This window comes from Physella acuta, unplaced genomic scaffold, assembly GCF_028476545.2.
Source record: "Physella acuta isolate Inbredline_101_S28 unplaced genomic scaffold, ASM2847654v3 ptg001118l, whole genome shotgun sequence".
Classification (NCBI taxonomy): Eukaryota; Metazoa; Mollusca; class Gastropoda; family Physidae; genus Physella; species Physella acuta.
This window is the reverse complement of record NW_026732635.1, coordinates 36396-56239: the sequence shown is the minus strand read 5'-3', so window position 1 is coordinate 56239 and position 19844 is coordinate 36396. Positions and strand designations below refer to the sequence as shown.

The following is a 19844-nucleotide window of genomic DNA, read 5'->3' as shown; positions in this document are numbered from 1 at the left end:
CTGTTTGAGATAGATAAATGAAATTTCAAATGTAAGTAAAAGATCTAATTCTCTGCTCTCTATTAAAATTTGAGTAATTTCCGTTGACGGGAAGTAGTAATTTACGCTATTTCCGACTTCTCAAAAAATGCATGTAAATTTATAAAGTACTAATAATATTCCGCACTATTTTACACAGATTGTTTGGTGCTAACTTGGTGCTCAATTCTTTTTTCTATAAGATTCTATTCTATTTTAAAAAGTTTAAGTAATTAAAAATGTATTAAAAATCATGTCTATATCCCGAGGTGTCATCCCCTGTAGTGTTATATAAGCATATTTGAGAAAGTTTAGAGGAGATCACTCCTGGTTTATTAGAGATCATTTTACTTACTATCGAGTTCAAACCCACTGGCAGATAAATCTCGATCCCCTTCAACACTAATAATTAAGAACGAAGAAGAAGAAGAAGAAGAGTAGGCCATTCGGTTCATGGCTTCCGGGTTTGTTTGTTTGTATTATCTCACGGCGCAAGCTCTTGAAGCGATTTACGAAGATTGCAGCGTGGTTTCATTTTCATTAAGGGGTAGAGGGATAAAACCAATGATTTTGAAGCCATCGTCAATTTTAGTAATCAGAATTACCCGTTTCTAATTAAGTATGTTAATCAAGAATAGTTAGGTGTACTTTTGACCTAATTTCTTTATTTATCTCACAAGCGGCACTTGTGAAAGTAGTTCTATTTATTCTTGTGTTAACGTGAACTTGAAATCAAATAACTTCTAAACTACGAGATGTACATTAATTAAAAAATAATGCCGCAACAGCTCAGAGTCTTAGCTTTCTAATGACAATGTCTGGGAATAATTCTCATGTCCGTACTTGTGATACGATGTCAATTATATCACCCCCCCCTATAATGCCATTTTATTATAATCTTTTTGCAGAAAACAAAGCGGGGGAAATGTGTGCAGCGCCAAAATCCAATCATATATAGAATATATAGCGTTTTCCTAATTTATTATCGTTTTTTATCATTTTTTAAAGTAAAAATATGAATTGTTAGTTAAGATTGCAGTTTTTGTAACATGGTATACTTGCCCTCTGTGAATATAAAAAGCATGGCATGTTGATTATGTAAAATATTGTCATAAAACAAAAAAATACAAAGATCTTTTTTTTTACTACCACTATCCACCACAATACTATAGGCATTAATTTTTTTTTTTTTTAAATTGTTTATTAATGTGTTAAATTTTAGCTATCTAAATTCATTTCTAAGATGTCTTAATATGCTTAATGTGCAGTTTTCTTGACAAATCTTTAAAAATAATCAAGAAATCCACCGATGAAATCAGGTCACAGTTCTAGTAGTTTTTTCTTCATTAGCTCATAATAGACTGAACCTGACTTTGGAATTATTTTTAGTTATAATAACTTTGCACAGAGAGTTAATATATGCTTAATTGACTTAGTTTACTAGTGTGCTAGCTATTATTGATACATTTTTCCTAAAAATTTTTTTTGAGATTTTCATCAAATTGTTATTTTAAAAAAAATCCCCATCGGTTTTTACTAATACTACATTCCAAATGATTTAATTTAATTGATTTCATACCATTCAGTCAGCATAGGTGTACACTATACATCTATTTAACTATTAATAAGAAGATTATTACTAATAGTTAATTACTAATAGTTCTAGTCAAGGAAGCAAAGCTTCATCGGCCATTTTGAAACAATACGTCTCCTAGACAAAAAAATGTAAAAAATTAAAACCTACTTTTAGTAGAAGCAGAACAAAATAAAGTAATCCATTTTATTTACTCGACAAAAAAACTTTTTTTCAAGTTTTTATAAAAGAGAATACATATTAAGCTACTTTAAAATATGTTATTATATTTGTTTTTTTTTAAACGGAAATAAATTAAATATCTATTTAATTTGAGACGAAAATTAAAAAGTAAAATCTACGTACTACTGTTTATGACTTGAGTATAGATTTATATTTTATAATATCTAGATCTAGCAGTCAACAGGGAAGTGTAATTCTATCTAATGTTAACATTCCGGACTCTTTTCAAAGGTACAAATCTAGATTATTAAATGGATTTACAGATTTAGACTTATATCTACCTTAAATAAATACAAAAGGTCGGCGTAAATTAGATCTATAGTAATAAAGTATTCTATAGGCCCTATCCATATTTTTTTTATTAACACTTTAATAATTATTAATTTCTATTGCCACCCATTGGCCAAGACTAGGGCGCTAGGTCTACTTTTTTGAAAGTTATTTAAGTTTTATTTAAAAAAATAATTAAAGTTTTATCTTTTATATCATTGTATAGAATATAGACTATATTGTATAGGATAGTCACTTATTTACAAAAATTTTTTTCATTTAGGCCTATAAAAGCCAATTACTAGTTTAGTTAATAGTTAGTTACTAGATCTAGTTAGGCCAATTAAATATTATTTAGTAGGCCCCTAATTTATAAAAGCCAATGTGCGCACTTCTCTCACTCTCTCTCTCTCTCTCTGTCCGCATGTCCCAAGCCTAAGATCAGTATCTTCAACGATATATGAACTTAAAGATACTTACTTTTGACTTGTTGAAAATAATATGGTGGATGTTTAAATGTATAAATTATTTTTTATTAAAAACAAATAAAATAGAAATAACGCAATATTTGTATGTAGAAACACATTTTTAATTATGCAACTGAAAAAGTGTTAATGGTTGTGACAAGAGCGCAATAAACAATGATGTCACATGCCACATGTTTAAACTACGGAAAGAACACAACACTAATGCCGCCGTATTTTAATTTTTGAAAATGAAGAAATGAGCTATTTCATTTAAATTTGATTTAGATCTAGATTCTATAAATTTACTTATCACAAGATGTATGCTACGAATTGTATACAATTTTCTCGGTCAAACTAATACAAATTACTTTAAAAAACAGCCGGGTTTTTAAAAGGAATCATTTAAGTCTCTTAATCAGTGTGTGCATTTAATATGTTGTTGTGTTGACTAATAATGTATATAATTTGGTTTTAATTTTTCTAATAGGTATTGGTAGCCTATGTTATTTTAAATGTGTCGGCTTTTTAGCTATTTAGTTATTTCTTTTCTTTGTCACTAATATTGTTTAACACATAGTATAACACATAGTGTTTTGACCAATATCTATTTTAAAAATTATTTTTTCCTAATAAGGATAACAGTAAAAATATATAGGCTTATAATTCACGTGAAACGGGTACCCATGGCTTGTTGATATTAGGTTTTCGTACGACCTACTTTTTAAAGAATCATCATTTCTCTGGTAATTATGTCTTCAAAAAAGTCTAAGCCTCGCTTTTGCTTTTTTTTTTTTTAAGTTTTGTGGTCATTTAAAAAATATAAATGGCTAAACTAGTTTTATTGTGCTAATTCTGCTTCTATACTTTAATTAAAAAATGAATGCTTAGTGTTTGTGCACTTATTTGTGATTCATTTTTCCTACACACTTTGGTAAACTGGAGCAAAAGATAAAGTAAGAATTACACATTAAATATGATATAAAATGCTTCCAATAAAACATTGCTGCTTAAAGGTAATGCAATGTTCTTTTGTACCAAAACAATATTCATCATTAAAAAATCAATGTTAGTGCAGACATAAAAAGTGCTGACTGGACACGAGTCAGACAAAAAAAAAAGCAGACAAACATAACGCTGACAAAGATGAAAATCCAAATATCACAAAAAATGTGTTGTTACATATCTCCCTTTGAGACAAGAATAAAGGCCACTGGCATCACTACCCACAATAGACTGTGCTAAGTAAAAATTTGGAGGTGACGGGAGTGTTTAAATCACAAGAGATTAACATCTAAATATTGTTAGATACGGTTCACTACTGTCTTGTCAACAAGGTGAAACAACCATCAAATGCCAAAAGACAATACAAGTTCCTATCCTTATAAGATGAACATTATTGGGTCCAAGCGACTGGATGACAGTGTAATGTACAAAGGATAATCTGGTAGATGGCAGTATCACCATATTTCGCAAAGAAATGTAATAATAAAACCAAATAAAGTAGACCAGTCTTGTCCCTTTTGGGCACATGCTTAAGAAAGATGCTAGTAATAGAGCTAGACTGGCCTTAGACCCAGGACAGGCAATGCAGAGGATGAACCAGGAAGACATGGTGACGTAGCCTAATGGAGGAGGCTGAAAGGATAGCAAAGAATTGGGAACAGCTAAAAAGAGTGGCATGAGACAATGGGGAGTGGAAAGCTTTCATAGAGGCCTTATGTTCTGCATGTTAAATCCTGACAAAATTAGAATTACATTCCAGTTTCATACATTGCAGATTTCTCTATACATTATTTTATTCGTTTGAATGTGACACATGAGCATGGTGACAAGGTTGGATATGCCATCAAATACACCATTAAAAAAAAACAATTTTAAGGACTCAAAACAAAAACTATCCAGTAGAGCCACATACATTAGAAGATGTGGCTAATCCAGATGACCTAAGGTTGATACAGTCAGGAGCTTTGTTTCTGTTAAAGGGAAGCTCCATAAACAACAATGAGCTGTTAATGTTTTCTACTGAAGCAAACATCCATAAACTTTGTGAGGATTATGGTTGGAAATTTCAAAACTGCTCCATTTATTTTCATTTAAATCTACTCTATTCATGCAGAGTTTCACAGCTTGTGTTCTCTAGTTGTTTTATAAAACTTGTCTGCCTTTTTGTCTGTGACGGCCTTTTGTACTTACTGATATGTGAGGCTGTGGCTGAGTCCGAAGCATGTCATCCATTCCGTCTGTTGTAGTTTCAGAATCCATGTCATCAAAGTGAATATTTTTTTCCTTAACAGTAATAACAGTCAAATGGGTTTCGTTAGCTTGTTTGTTATTTAAAAATAATTATAAACGTAATTTCTATTCACTTTCTTGTATTATTCTTTACGTAGTATGAGGTACATATTTCTGATTATGCAGGATATCACCCAGCAGATGGGGCTCTGTTCAGACATAGTATCTGGTCCCTAATGGGAAAAATTACCATAAGCAACTATCTGCCTACATGTACCATAGGCTACTCTTCATACGTTATAAATTTAAATTATCTAGATCCTAAAAATAATTGATAAGTGTAAATAGGCTATATAAAAATAATTTTAAATAAGCCCTAGTCATTTATTTATGCAAAAAAGAAGCAAATATAATGATTATCTTTAAATAGGCTTAGATGATACATACTAATTTATAATAATATACTAATTTATAATAAAGCACCACTATGTAGGCTATAGTACAGCCCTAGAGAAAAGCATTGGTGGCTATATCATGCAGGTGAATGAAAGAGTTACATACTATTGTATATCTCTTCAAATTGCCTTTGATAATTTATGTCATGTTTTTTCCTTAAAGTTTCTAGATTTTACAAGCTAATAATACATATAACATTAATCTACCTACAGGAATTATAATGTGTCTAAAAACGATGTATATTCAGGGTCTCCACTGGATCATTCTAATGTTTTCTTTGTAAATCTAAACCAGAGACTTTTGGGTTAGGCGTTGATTACTCTACCAGCAACAGTGGCGGAACTAGAAAAAAATGGCCCCCCCGCAAAAAATTTTTTTAGGCCCCTATATATATCTATATCTATATGTATATATATATATATATATATATATATATATATATATATATATATATATATATATATATATATCGGGTGCAGTGGCGTAGCGAGGTCGGGTGTCACCCGGTGCGGCACTTAATGGTGTCACCCCCCCAGAGGCATAGAGACCCTTCCCAGGGACAAACTTTCAAATTTTCGATTTGCACCCCCCCCCCCTCAAGTTTTCGATTTGCACCCCCCCTCAAGTTTTCGATTTGCACCCCCCCCCTCCCTCAAGTTTTCGATTTGCACCCCCCCTCAAACTTTCGATTTGCACCCCCCCTGAGTTTTTCTCTATATATTTTGCTATTTTTTGCCTTGGTGTCACCCCCCTAAATGGTGTCACCCGGTGCGGTCCGCACCCCCCCCCCCCCCCCCCGAAAGAAATTAAATTTATATAATTTATATAGAAAATATATACTTTTAACAGTGCCCGCCCCCCCCCCTCCGAAAATTTCAAGTGCCCCCCCCCCCCCCCCCGAAGAAAAAAGTCTGGAAGAAACACTGCCAAAGAGACCCACCCATATTATAACCGAATATAACCCCTCCCCGTTACGGGCTAAACATGAAATTAAACATTAATACATTCAAAGGTGATATAGATCTTTTGGTTGTTTTTAGGCTTAAAAGCTAGATCATTGTATCCTAAATTTGATTAACTTTAATGTATTTAGTGTTAATAACTAATGTTCAATTAATACGTGTACTAATTATAAAACAATTAATAATATAAAGACGAGCCTTACCTTCCTTGTTGTGTGAATTAGACTCGTCAACAAAATACTTCATCAGGTAAATGAACAACTACTGACTAGTGTCTTTAACAAAATGTGCAGAAGTAGTCAGTTTACAGTTCAGTAGTTCATAGACGGTTCGTTAATCTATGCATTACATCTTATTGTAAGAGTAAGGGTGTGGTGAGGGGTAGAGGTGAGGGGTAGGGGTGAGAGGGGGGTGAGGGGGGAGGGGTGAGAGTTGGGAAGGTTCAAGGGAAGGGGACTAGAAAGTGCCGATAAACATCTACATCAATAGTGCCGACTTTTCCCGGTCGTCTAGAAGACCAGAATAGTCGCCGCAACATTTCCCCAGCCCGATTTCAAAGCGTGCCGGCAAAAACTTCAGATGCTTCGCTAAAGGGAGATAACTTAAACTTTCGCAAGTTTATTGATACAGTTGTTAAAGTAAAAATGAACGCAATTATAAATGTATGACATCGAAATAAATAATTATATTTTTGTAGAGTCCAGGCCAGTAGTTTAAACACACAATCATATATATATATATATATATATATATATATATATATATATATATATATATATATATATATATATATATATATATATATATATATATATTTAATAATGTAAACAATATAACAATCCTTTTTACTTTCTCGTATATACGAAGTATAGAGAAAGTCTTGTAATCGTGCAAAAAAAAAAAAAATCGAGATTTTTGCAAATCTCGACGTTTTGCATCTCACTGATACGGAAAAACATAATTTTGCAATCTTGTCCGTATGTCTGTGTGTCTGTGTGTGTGTGTGTCTGTGTGTGTGTGTGTCCGTGTGTAAACACGATAACTTGAGTACCGTTACAGCTAGGTTGATGAAATTTCATATATAAGTATTTTATCAAAATCGTAGATCCGTATCAACTTTTGAGCGATTTCCGACAACCGGAAGTGGTACTTTTTCTACTTTGAATTTTTCAAAAGCCTATAACTTGAGTACTATTTCAGATAGATAAATTAAATTTCACATGCAATTAATTTGACTAAGAGATTTTATTCTATTTTTAAAACTTTAAGTATTAAATATGGATTAAAAATCATGTCTATAGCCCGAGTTCCCATCCCATGTTATTTTATATAAAAATATTCGAGAAAGTTTAGGGGAGATCACTCCCGGTTTATTTGTTCTCCTAATCGACGCCACTAAAAGTAAAAAGGTAGGCTACGTCTTTGAAGTTGTCTATATGTCTGGCGGTCTCTCGAGCTATATTCTGTACATTTTTTTCAAAGACGTTTGCCGACTATCGTGTTTTTTTGTAACTGTAGAAGAAAGATAACTCGACCTCCACCTAATTTTTTAAAAAAAATTAATTTTTTTTTTTTTACATTTTTTTTTTTACATTTTTTTTAAAAAATAATTTAGCCAGGATTTTTGGGCCCCCAATCGGTCTGCCCCCCTCCCCCGCATTGCGGTGTCTGGCGGCACTGTAGTTCCGCCCCTGCGTCTTTGAAGTTGTCTATATGTCTGGCGGTCTCTCGAGCTATAGTCTGTACATTTTTTTTCAAAGACGTTTGCCGACTATCGTGTTTTTTTGTAACTGTAGAAGAAAGATAACTCGACCTCCACCTAATTTTTAAAAAAAAAAAATTAATTTTTTTTTGTTTTATTTTTTTTTTTACATTTTTTTTAAAAAATAATTTAGCCAGGATTTTTGGGCCCCCAATCGGTCTGCCCCCCTCCCCCGCATTGCGGTGTCTGGCGGCACTGTAGTTCCGCCCCTGCGTCTTTGAAGTTGTCTATATGTCTGGCGGTCTCTCGAGCTATAGTCTGTACTTTTTTTTTCAAAGACGTTTGCCGACTATTGTGTTTTTTTGTAACTGTAGAAGAAAGATAACTCGACCTCCACCTATTTTTTTTTTTTTTTTTTTTTTAAATTTTTTATTTTAAATTTTTTTAAAAATAATTTAGCCGGGATTTTTGGGCCCCCATACGGTCTGGGCCCCCCCGCATTGCGGGGTCTGGCGGCACTGTAGTTCCGCCCCTGACCAGCAACCATAAGTAGATACCTTTTCAGACCTGGGGGTCTATAGGGCAGATAAATTGAGTTCATGTAAAAGAATAGTTGGTTAAGTTCTAAGCCCAGCCGTTTTATTTTCCCTAATGTAAATCAGGTACCCACCAGAACTGGGTTGACATTCTTGGGACTAAAGTCCAGATCTGAACATGCAGTTATTCAAGCTACTGCCCAACTATGCTGTTCTACCATTAGACTAGCACCCAAGCTGTGTTATAATATTTGAGATGGCATTAAGGTGCAACACCTAGTCAGACATAATATTTATTTCAGTAGAATTCCTCAACCTAGATGTTGTGAACAATTCAGACTTGTATTTATTGTTATATAAATAATTATGCATTATTATATTAAAAGAAAATAATTTCATTTTCTTCTTTTTAGTGAGAAAATAAAAGCAATTATTATTATAAAAAAAAATCGCTTGATAAAAAATAAGCGTGCTACGTGTGTGGACAAGTGTGTAGTAATCTTTAGTTTTTAAAAATAAAAAAATATCTAATTAAGTCTTAAAAGTTGTTGTGTTATTTATAAATGACCCCTAGTACAAATGTAGATATGTATCTTCATATCCCCGCTACATCCTGGTATTATCATCAACAACTGCTGTGCCATTGTCATGTTAATTGTTATGTGAGCTGGAGTTTTGGTCTAAATTAGCTAATGTTAAGGTTGATTTTATATATTTAATTTTAAGTTTCAAACCTACTGGTTTGCCTAGTTTAAATGTTTGGTAATGTGTTAGTGTTCAATTTCAATTTTTTAGTGCAGATTTATGCAGAAGATTAAATTATACTGTCAGTGTTAAAGTTAATGTCGGTTTATTTTTAGGCAAGACACAAAGCTTACCTTTTTACCAATCAGTTGTATGTACTTCATGTTTAGATTTCAATGTTATTTTATGTATAAATTTATGTTTATGAATACAGCTACATTTGAGAATGGGTTTTAATTTAGGCATAAGATTTTATTTTAAGAAATAGCTTCTTTTTTGTGTGAATAATAGGTTTAGGTTCTTAAAGGTAATATATATATTTCTGTAATCATTTTAGTTATTGTTTACATGTGTTTAGGTGTATTCTAGTTTAAGGTTTTAATTTAGGTTTGAAATTTGATTTGTTTTGGGATATGTTTTATGTGTGTGTAGTATAATGTTTAGGATCAGATTAGGGTGTATGTGGTGTTAGTTGTCTGTTTATCATCACTCATGCATTGTTGAAATAAGTTTCAGTGTAAAATTTTTATTTTAAACCTCACATGCATTATTTTAAAAAAATGAACATGTTTGAGTAAACTTTAAAAATGGGGACTAATGCAAGACCTGGTTCTGAAATTAAGAATGATGTTTTAACAAAATTTGAAACATGTATTTGTACGTTGGACAAAGTTATTTTGTAGAGCTTCTTGTGTGATCCATTCCTACATTATTTTTTTTTTTAAATTCTAGATGTGTTGTCATATCCACTGAATGAAAAACTTCTAAATTTAAAACAACATATGAATTCACAAGTCTAGAAAATGCTTGTTTATGCAGGACAGCTGACAGTTCAGGCCCCTTCCTTTTTCTTTGGGACAGTAAGTGCTTTATAATTCTTTATCTATGTTGACATTTTTATGTAAGAAGATAAAATATGATAATAATAAAACACCAATCAAGACCATTTTTCTAGATACCGTTGATAAAGAACCTATGATAAAATGCCTGCTTTTTAATTTTAAAAAACAATTTTTGGTACTTTTAGATATCCGAGTCATTTTGTTTTTGTTTTAGGTCAATCTATTTATTTTACTGATGGCCTATATATAACTGAACAAGAAAATATTTTAAAATTATGCAAACACTCCACCATTCAATTTGTCATTCAAATAAGGAAGTGATTTAAGTATATATTTTACAGCAGATCATGTATGTATAGTATATGTTAAAGGAGGAAGTATATTGTTTTTTATAGAAACATAGAGTGTTATATTAAAGCTTAGCTGAGTTTTGACAGTACTGTGTATAGCCACAATAAAAGAATCATGCCATACGTGAGGGGGACAGAAGTGGTCTTATTCACTCATTTCTAGATCCTGGTGGGGACAAGTGGGGTTTTTAAAATCCTGAACAAACTGATTACAACAAAACTAATGAAATTAAACTTGGTAATGCATAGTTTAATCTGAAATTTATTTACATTTACTAGATGTTACACATCCATGGCTTACATTATAAGTAATTTATTAAAGCTTCTCAATCAACACTCTACACTTTTTACAAGCCGCTCAGTCTAAGTACACGATAATAAACTCAGATGTACAGTAACAGGACACCAGGTTAATGGCAACAGGACAGCACATCAGGTTAATTGTAGCAGGACAGCATTATGTTAATAGTGACAGGACAGCATCAGGTTAATGGTGAAAGGACAGCATTACATTATCTGCAATGGATAGCAATAGGTAAATGGTAAGAGGACAGCATCAGGCAAACAGGATTGGGACAGTATAAGGCAACGGCAACAGGGCAGAATAAAAAATGACTCAAAAACAACCCACGATAATCCAAGTATTTTTGGTGAACTGTAAACACTGACTAACGTAACAATACCTACACTTGTCACACATAAACACTCAAATGACATGCTATATTCCAAAGTAATATGATGCTGGCTAACACAAAGAAAAAGGAATACATTTTGAAGTGAATATCGATATTTGTCATAAGATTTACCTCAAAGTTGTATAATGTTGCATATGGGAGGAAAATATATTATAAAATCACACACAAATATATTTATGTTGCTGATCTAACCATCCCTATTTATATCAAGATCACTAAAAGAACTGTATTCTGTTAAATCTTCAATGTATTACAAATCAGCTTAGTCAAGGCACCATTTCTAAACAGTGTTGAGTAGAACATATGGGTTTGAATCCAGATGACCTGTTTGAGTCCTTCCAGCTCTGATGATTACCATGTTTAAGTTGGGGAAAGTAAATGGTGCTCGTTTGGTTCTGAACACATCTTCATATGCTTTGGTCAAAGGATTAGATAAGCTCTACTTTTTACCCTATGAGATATTACTTTATAAAAATGGTCAGGTCTGCAATTTAATTAACTTTTTTAGTAATAAAATGGTGTTTCTTGCAGAAAACTTACAAAGATGTCTGGTGTGTCCTGCACACGATTGACATTGAACGTAAAATTAATCCAAAGATTGTGCTGTATGAAGATGAATCAAAGGTGGGAACATCATCTAGTATGAGAGTCATTTACATCTGTGAAGCAGTATGGAACACTAAAAACACCCTGGAGTTCTCCTTTAGTTTTCTCATCAGCAAATATCGTTATGTCTTTATAACAACCAACAATGAATCTCTGAGGCTCTGGATCCTTCACCTGTGCTGTGTCAGCAAAGATCTGTATGACAAGAAGCATTTAGTAGGCATTGATGATCAGGGTAAACTGGACCCTGATGCCTTGACAGCAGGAGGGACTGATGGAACTGTTGTGTTGAACACACTTTACCTATCCAGTGCTGATAGTTCCAGTAAGTTAATCATTAAAAACAGTTCAGCTTTAAAACACATTTTTACTAACATTAGCTATCACTGTACAGTATAATGTCTCATTGTTTTTGTTTTGCTCTACAAGACTTGTCATTGTTAATGCGTGTTAGGCTTGAGGGTGTATTTCATTCAGACACAATTAGCCACAAGTCGTTGAGGTTAGGTTGAATCAGATGAGTTTAATATCAACTGTTTCTCAGTTGTCAGCATCAGTTACAGTATCAACACCATACTTCTTCCTCATCGCAACCTCTAACTTCTGCCCATCCCCAATGTTACACATCTCCTTACTCCCGTTCACACCACACTCAACAGTCGCTTCCCCTATGTATACAATTCACATACACACATACACACTTTTCACATCACCACACCATCCATGTAGTATGATGATAATAGAGATAAAACTGAAATGATTTTATATTAATTTTGAATCAATGTACTTAATTTAGGTTCAGTTTTAGAGTTTTAAAAAACTAAAATTCTACTAAGTACTGAGTTAAAACTATTCTTCTTAGTTGTTATTGACTTCTAAAAAGCTTAAGCCACTTATAAATGTAGGCCATGTTTCTTTTGTTTGTTTTCTTCAACATTTCTCAGTGTTTAGGGGGCAAACACTTACGTGCAATCTATTCTTGTGGATTCAATGCCAGAGCAATTCTTGTTTATATGTCTTTTCATTGAGTGTAACCAGTTAACCACCACCTTATCTGAATGTCATTCTCTATGATTTTTCATAATTTAGCATTCTGATATTTTAGACACCATTTTCTGTCTTATGGTTTCAATAGACATTCAACACTTTCAATAATTGCAGTCTTTTAAAAATGTATTTTGAACTCCACTGTACTGTACTGAAGAACTAGTTTGAATATTTAGTTTAAAGTTCCCACCCATGTTGTAATTATTGTTTGACTTGTAAAACTATATAATGATTTTAAACAGACAATTTTAAATGTACAATACTTTTGTTCTTTTTTGTAGTGATTTTTTACCATGTGGTGGCGGATGAGAAAGGTGATTGCCAGCGTATTAAACTTAAAGGAATGTACAAGCTGGGTCTTAAAGATGAAAACATACACATTCAGGATTTCAACACGGGAGAACCAGTAGTGTCTTGGTCACTTTTTGAAATAAAAAAGTATGGATTCTTCCATGAGTATTATTTCTATTTAGTGGCTGGACAAAAGGCAACCCCTAACGATGGGAGGTTCACATTTTATACAGTGATGGGTCAGCAGATTGTTGAATATCTAGCTGAAGAAGCTGACAAAATTCGTGTGAAATACAATATCAAACCGCTTGGTGCCACTGCTGATCCAGAGGCTGGTCCTTCCAGTCAAGAAGAGTTGGACCCATATAGTGATCCTGACAAGGAAACTGCTTCTAAAATAAAACCTGATGTTAAGCCTAAACCTAAACCTGAAGTTAAACCTAAACCTAAAACACCAGCAGATAACTATTCTGTAGTTGAACCGAAATCGATGAAAAAACAGGCACCGACTCCTGTAGATTCAAGTAAAAGCAGTTCTAAGAAGAAAACAGAGAAAGAACAAGAACCAACAAAGTCTAAAAGAAAAGACAGAAGCAAAAATTATGAGGATCCTTGGGAAAATAAAAATTATATGAAACAGCCACCCCCAAATCCCATAGAACACTCTGCTGCAGCAACAGATCAAGTGGAATATGCAGGGGTGGATAAAAGCAGTAAACAAGCTGTGCCGAGAGAAGTTAAGCATACAGAAAATTATTTTCCTGTTGATTCCCCTGCACCACCAATACCCCCTCCAGTTTGGGAAACAGACCCAAACAGCACTGAGAGCAATAACAATGTTTATGATCACTTCGACTCTAAAAAAGGAAAATCTCCCAACCCGGAAAATGTTTATGGCATTGCGTCAGCCAAGCCTGTACATCATATTGTTAATGTCCCCAATGCTGAAAACCCTTATGAAGATACTAACACTGGGGGTGCTTATGAAGCAGTAGGGTATAGTTAAGGCAGCTGTGATAGGTAAATCAAGTAATCTATTTTATGAAAGATTTAAAAAATGAAACAGACTCAAGCACATAATTATTACAATTTGATGAGCAGTAGATTTCTTAATATTTTTTGTCATTATTGATTAGTGATTTGCTAGAAACTCAGAATATCATTGATGATAGATGGTGTCTTTAATTCTGTAACACAACTTTTAACCCTTAAATATTATTTGGATTTGTTTGTGTTTCTTCCTCCTTGTTTTTGAATTATTGACTCAATTGGACATAGGCAAACATACACTGCACTTAATTTCTTGTAATAAAATAACTTTTTCTTAAAGAAAATAGCAAAGCTATCCTTCAATAGAACAATATAATGTAGGTAAATGAAGTTTGATGCTGGCCATCATTCTCATACTGGTTGCTTATATATCCTGGTTGCACTAATTAACGTGCTGGTTATAAATTAGAAAATGTTCAACCATATTAAAGGGTTGCTTGGTTTATTTTGGATCATTTATACACTTACATTCAATACATTTTGTTTGTACAATCTTTCTGGTTTTATAAAAAAAAATGGAAATATAAATTTATAACTTTACATTCTTATCCTGTACAGTATAGGCAATGTATTGTGCCCAAAAGAACTACTTCACTCAAATATTTAGTTGCAAGTAAATATTTTTGCAAGTTTTCTGTAAGACAAGCACAAATTTGAAATAATGACCTCATCACAGTTTTAAATCTTAAATTCTTTAAATAGTGATTTAATTAACAGCCAATGAGTTCATATACAAATATTACTAAATTTACAAGTGCCAGCAAAATTTATTTCAATGTGGAGTAAGCAACTGTTAACCATAGATGCCAATTTAATTCTAAGTATCTAAAATTTCATGAGATGTAATGACTGGTAGGAAGTATGTTTTTTCCCTTAGCAACATCAAGCAATAGTTTGCAGGATTATTCAAATAATTGGTATTGTTATCAGTAGTTACATTTGTGTCTAATAAATTTCAAGAGGTCTAAATGCTGATTTTAAATTTAAATTAGTATGAACTATTGGAAATTTTTTTTACAATGCATAGCTTTAAAAATTTCATAGAAAGCATTTAAACTTTTGCATTTGACTACATTATCTTTTTCTTTTCTTTTAAAAAATATTTCTTTAAGAACTTACGTTGAAAAGATTTATCAGCAGCTTTACTTTGTTTAAATGGTCTCCACACTCACAAAATTATAAAAATGTATATTACTTCTATTTTTATTGTTGTACTAATATGTAGTGTATATTTCTTTTCTACTTAATTTTAACTTGAGGATAACCATTAATGTATCACATAACCAGTACATTTCAAGTTTCATGTTTCTTTCTTTGATGTAACTATTTACCTTAAGTTTAATTTATCATACACATATGTTAATGTTTTTTGTTTAGATATAACTATTTGCAAATCTCCCAACCCAGAAAATGTTTATGGTATTGCATCAGCCAAGTCTCTACATCATACTGTTAATGCCCCAAATGCTGAAAACACTTATGAGCTTTTGTTCAACAAAATGTCTTGTTTTGTAGATTTCTTACAGGTAGCTTTATTAGTGTTGGTTTATAGTATTCAGATAAAGGAAAAATTTTATTAACATATTATTTATTAAAATATTATTAACTATATTTTTATGTTAATTCCTTTTAAAAACTCCATCACGTGTGCATGAACCTTTCGTTGATCAGAGTCATAATTTATTAAGAAGACAATCACATAACTATTATTTATGTTAAGCACAGCAGGCCATTTTGTATTACTCAATTATGTATTGCAAGCCATTTAAAAAAACCCAGAATGTTCAGGTATGATATAGTAATAACTAACATATACAGCATTGAAAGTTTTAAATAGATTGGTTTCCACAGTTGATCCTGCTCAATATCAACCATGATGTACTCTATCCCCAGATATGTGGACTTCAGTTTCTTTTCCTTTTTTTCAATAATTATTATCTATTAAGTATAAAATGAGTGATAATACGTAATTTATTTCTTCAAAAAATGCTTTTCCACTTATGTGAATTTGTTAGCTGTAGCCTACTTTAAAAAAATAACAATAATTAAACTATATGTATGATTTAAAAACAAGAACTAAAGCAAATAATTTTTAATCTCTGCATGTTTTAATCTTATAAAAGTGAATTAAAATTTATTTACTTCTTAAACCTAAAAAAAAAGAAAGTATTACATACATACAGCATCAAATTTAATCATAGTATTTAAAAAATCTTTGTAAAAACCATGTGTGCATAAGTTTAAAATGTAACTACTAGTAAGTAATGTAGTTGAATGACCAGTATTAGATGATATCATTTTATGCATAATGTTCATTACAGCTTAAAATGTAGTATATTTCATAATGAAAGTACGTTTTAAAAATCTACTTAAAAGTTTTTAATTTTATAACCTATAGCATATACTCTGTTTAACCATAAAAAGTTTTTTTTTTTATTTAGCTATTAAAATGTATCAAAAGTATACAATAACAGTTCACTCATTAAAAATATGTTGTGTCCAACTTAATTTGTAGTTAATTGTTACTAGCTAAATACAAGTATGTTTAAGTCCAGTTGTTTATTTGTTATATTCCATCCTTCTGTGATTAAATCAAACTTACATGTATTATTAAAATCAAACTTACATGTTTTATTACAGAATTCATAATAATAAACACACCTGTTTCATTACAGAATTCATAATAAAGCAAAATATAAACTGTGCACTCAAGCTAAAAAAATTTTTGTTTAAATTTACATGTGTACAAAATATGGTGCAGGCCTACCAAGTGCCTTATTGTTTCATAAGCATTTATTTTTAATTGTGTATAGACCAGAGATGTTTGGTAATTAAATGTGCTTTGTGAATAAGCTAGCATAAACTGGCTGTTGAATCATGATTTAAAAAACAGTATGTTGATACATACTTTATTACTTGATCTATATCTTTCTTCCACTCTGCTACACACTTTTGCCCATTTCAGTAATTCTATTCTACAAGTATGATAGATATACATTTATAGATGTATATCTGAAAAAAATATATCAAAGAGTTCAATTTATATTCAAGTGCCTAAAAGATATTTTTATCAGCCACACTTTTAGTGTGTACTTTGTACCATTGATTTTTCATGAGCTTTTTTTTCAGATTAAATTTGTATTTAGTTCATGATAAACTAAATTTGTCTTAGGAATAATTGTTATGATATGCATATTAATAATCTACAAGAAATTCTAGCTGTCTTTAAAAAGATATTTTTAAAATTTTTTAAATGGTCAAAATGTGTTTACATAATGCATCTTATTTCTTTAATATTGACTTAAATCTACTCAATCCTATCTTTAAATACAAACCATAATTTTTATCTCAATAATTATATTGAAGAGAGCATTTTTAATTGTGTTTATGAACCCTTTATATAACAAACAAAAATATTCTTCATACCTTTTTCAAATTTCCTTTGATTGTGTGAATATTTTTATATTTTTAAAGATTTTTTTCTGTAATGATTTTGTTTCTTTTAAACTGTATACAATGTGATAATATGTTATCTACCTGACAATAGAATGATTAGAATATCTTAGATTTGTACAACTTTGCATTACCTATATTTAAAACAAAATAACTTTCATTGTACAAATGTAGATTATTGTTTTTACTGATTACACATTTTTAGTATGATTCTTTTAAAGCAGGGGTCTCCAAACTTTTCAGCCCAAGGGCCGCATAAACTATCAAATATAAGTTCGAGGGCCAGTTTCTTCCAGGCATCTCATTGGGGTGGCATTTTTCCTCAGCCACCGACAACAAACATTTTTTTCGGTGGCCGGGGGCCGGATGAGAGGAACTCGCGGGCCGGATGCGGCCCGCGGGCCGTAGTTTGGAGACCCCTGTTTTAAAGAAAAGGATTTTTTTAGACTTAATAAAAACATTATTCTAAGATTCATCTACATAGTTCATACATTAACATTGTTTATTTTAAATTATATACTCTGATACCTAAATTTTGAACTTCTAATAGAGATGTCAATTCAATTTCTTCTTCTTCTTAATTTTTAGTATTTTTAGTACTTATCTGCCACAGGTTTAGAACTCGAGACTTTTTTTTTCAAATTTAACAACCATGAGCTTTGCCGACTCGACCATGCCTCCAACACAATTAAGCGTTACCTGTCAACTGCTTGTGTGCCAATGAGGCAGTTGACTCCGATTTCAGCCTGCTTTTCTTTTTGGATTTGCTTCCATAGTCCTTTGTCCAACCAAGAACAAACAACAAAGCAGCAGTTGTTTGATTTTGGAGTTGTCTCTCCTAGAAGAGTGACTGTCCCCAGCTAACGAGCCTCATCTGCCCGAAGGTTTGACCTCGAGACTTTTTGGTTTAGCAACCTTGAGCTTTACCGACTCAACCACACCTATCCCAATTTAGTTTCAACTGAAGTACTTATGTAACCTCCATAACCATCAGAGGTTTTTAAAATTAAAAAAAAAAGTTAAAACCCAATGGGAGCTGATAATATTTAGTTAATGCTTAATTTATGTAATTTAGATTAGATTGTAATTGCTAATCTATGTTTTTAATTTATTTAAATTATTTTTAATATAAAATTGATATGTATTTTTCATAGAGTCCTAACACACTTTATTTCTGCCAAATTGTTACATCATTTTTATATTGAATAGGTAAATAATTAGCAAGCAATTTTAAAAGCTTAAGTGACACTGCTAGCAATAATAATATGGCTTTTTATACAATAACATAATAATATCATACTTATATATTTTTTAATTTGTTAGTATTCATTTTCCGTTTTAATTTAAGTTACCTAATTATATCTATCTTAATAATACATTCGCTTTCATGGATGAATATTTTGATTTTTAGTAACATTGTCTCATTTTGGCACTTTCATGCATGATCAGTCAATAAAAACTGTCACCAACAAAAATGTTTTCCATTATTTTAAATCCACTTTTAAAATATTCTTTTAATAGTTTATTGTCGACTTACTTAAGATATAAATTCCACCATTAACAAAAAATTACCAGATGGCATCATTTTTATTACCCTACTCTACTGACATAAGAAATATTCACTTCACATACCCTACTTTAGTTTCCAGCTTTTGAACAATAAAGTTTAAGAAAAAACAACAAACAACATAGTTTGTATCCTGCAGTTTCTGATCAGAACTGTTACTATCTAGAAATGGGGATGCAGATCTATTGAAGTGGCTGAAGTAGAGGTAAGAGTTGCTGATGGCCATTTTTTCAGAAGTAAGCAAATAACTGTATTGATGCTGTTCTTTAAACAATGGCCTGTCTTGACTTGATGTGATTGATTGGAAGAGACTGTTTTATCACCGACGTAGTTCGATATTTTGCTTGCATGCCACTTTTCTTAAACATCTTCCCAACAATTAGTATTTTAGATACATAAACCGTTTGAAATCAATGTGTAATAAGTTTAACTAAACATCTAATAGCCATATATAATTGTATAGGCATTTTTATTAATTTTTGTAACACATGTATGCACACATACACACGAAGGCTATATAGACATATTTATTGATATAGGGATCCAATAATTTTTTGTGGAAGGGTGGTGGAGTGGGGTGTGGAAGCCTTTTTCCTAGTCCTGCCGTTGAGTGAAGAACAACTAGGCCTTTAAGTATTAAAAGTAAGTAGTTATAGATTTACGTGCTATGGTTACTTTAGTGTTTTATTTTACTATTTAGGGGAGGCAACAGAGCACTTCAAATTATAGACTATTTGTAT

General features: G+C 31.7%; 1 protein-coding gene across 1 annotated transcript; it reads left to right on the top strand.

The window, feature by feature from the left end:
* Window positions 1-1975: 1975 nt before the first annotated feature.
* Window positions 1976-19011, top strand: LOC131955945 (uncharacterized). The gene is made up of 4 exons (XM_059320265.1): window positions 1976-2065; window positions 9936-10063; window positions 11622-12021; window positions 13025-19011. Exons 2-4 carry the CDS (start codon window positions 10007-10009, stop codon window positions 14038-14040), a joined length of 1473 nt encoding a protein of 490 aa, XP_059176248.1. The 5' UTR covers window positions 1976-2065; window positions 9936-10006; the 3' UTR covers window positions 14041-19011.
* The last annotated feature ends 833 nt before the right edge of the window (window positions 19012-19844 follow it).

Excerpts from the sequence above, each read along its gene's own strand:
- LOC131955945 (XM_059320265.1), top strand. The coding sequence starts at position 10,007 with ATGCTTGTTTATGCAGGACAGCTGACAGTTCAGGCCCCTTCCTTTTTC. Across the intron at positions 10,064-11,621 it reads CTTCCTTTTTCTTTGGGACA|AAAACTTACAAAGATGTCTG; the intron begins GTAAGTGCTTTA and ends TGTTTCTTGCAG. Across the intron at positions 12,022-13,024 it reads ATCCAGTGCTGATAGTTCCA|TGATTTTTTACCATGTGGTG; the intron begins GTAAGTTAATCA and ends TCTTTTTTGTAG.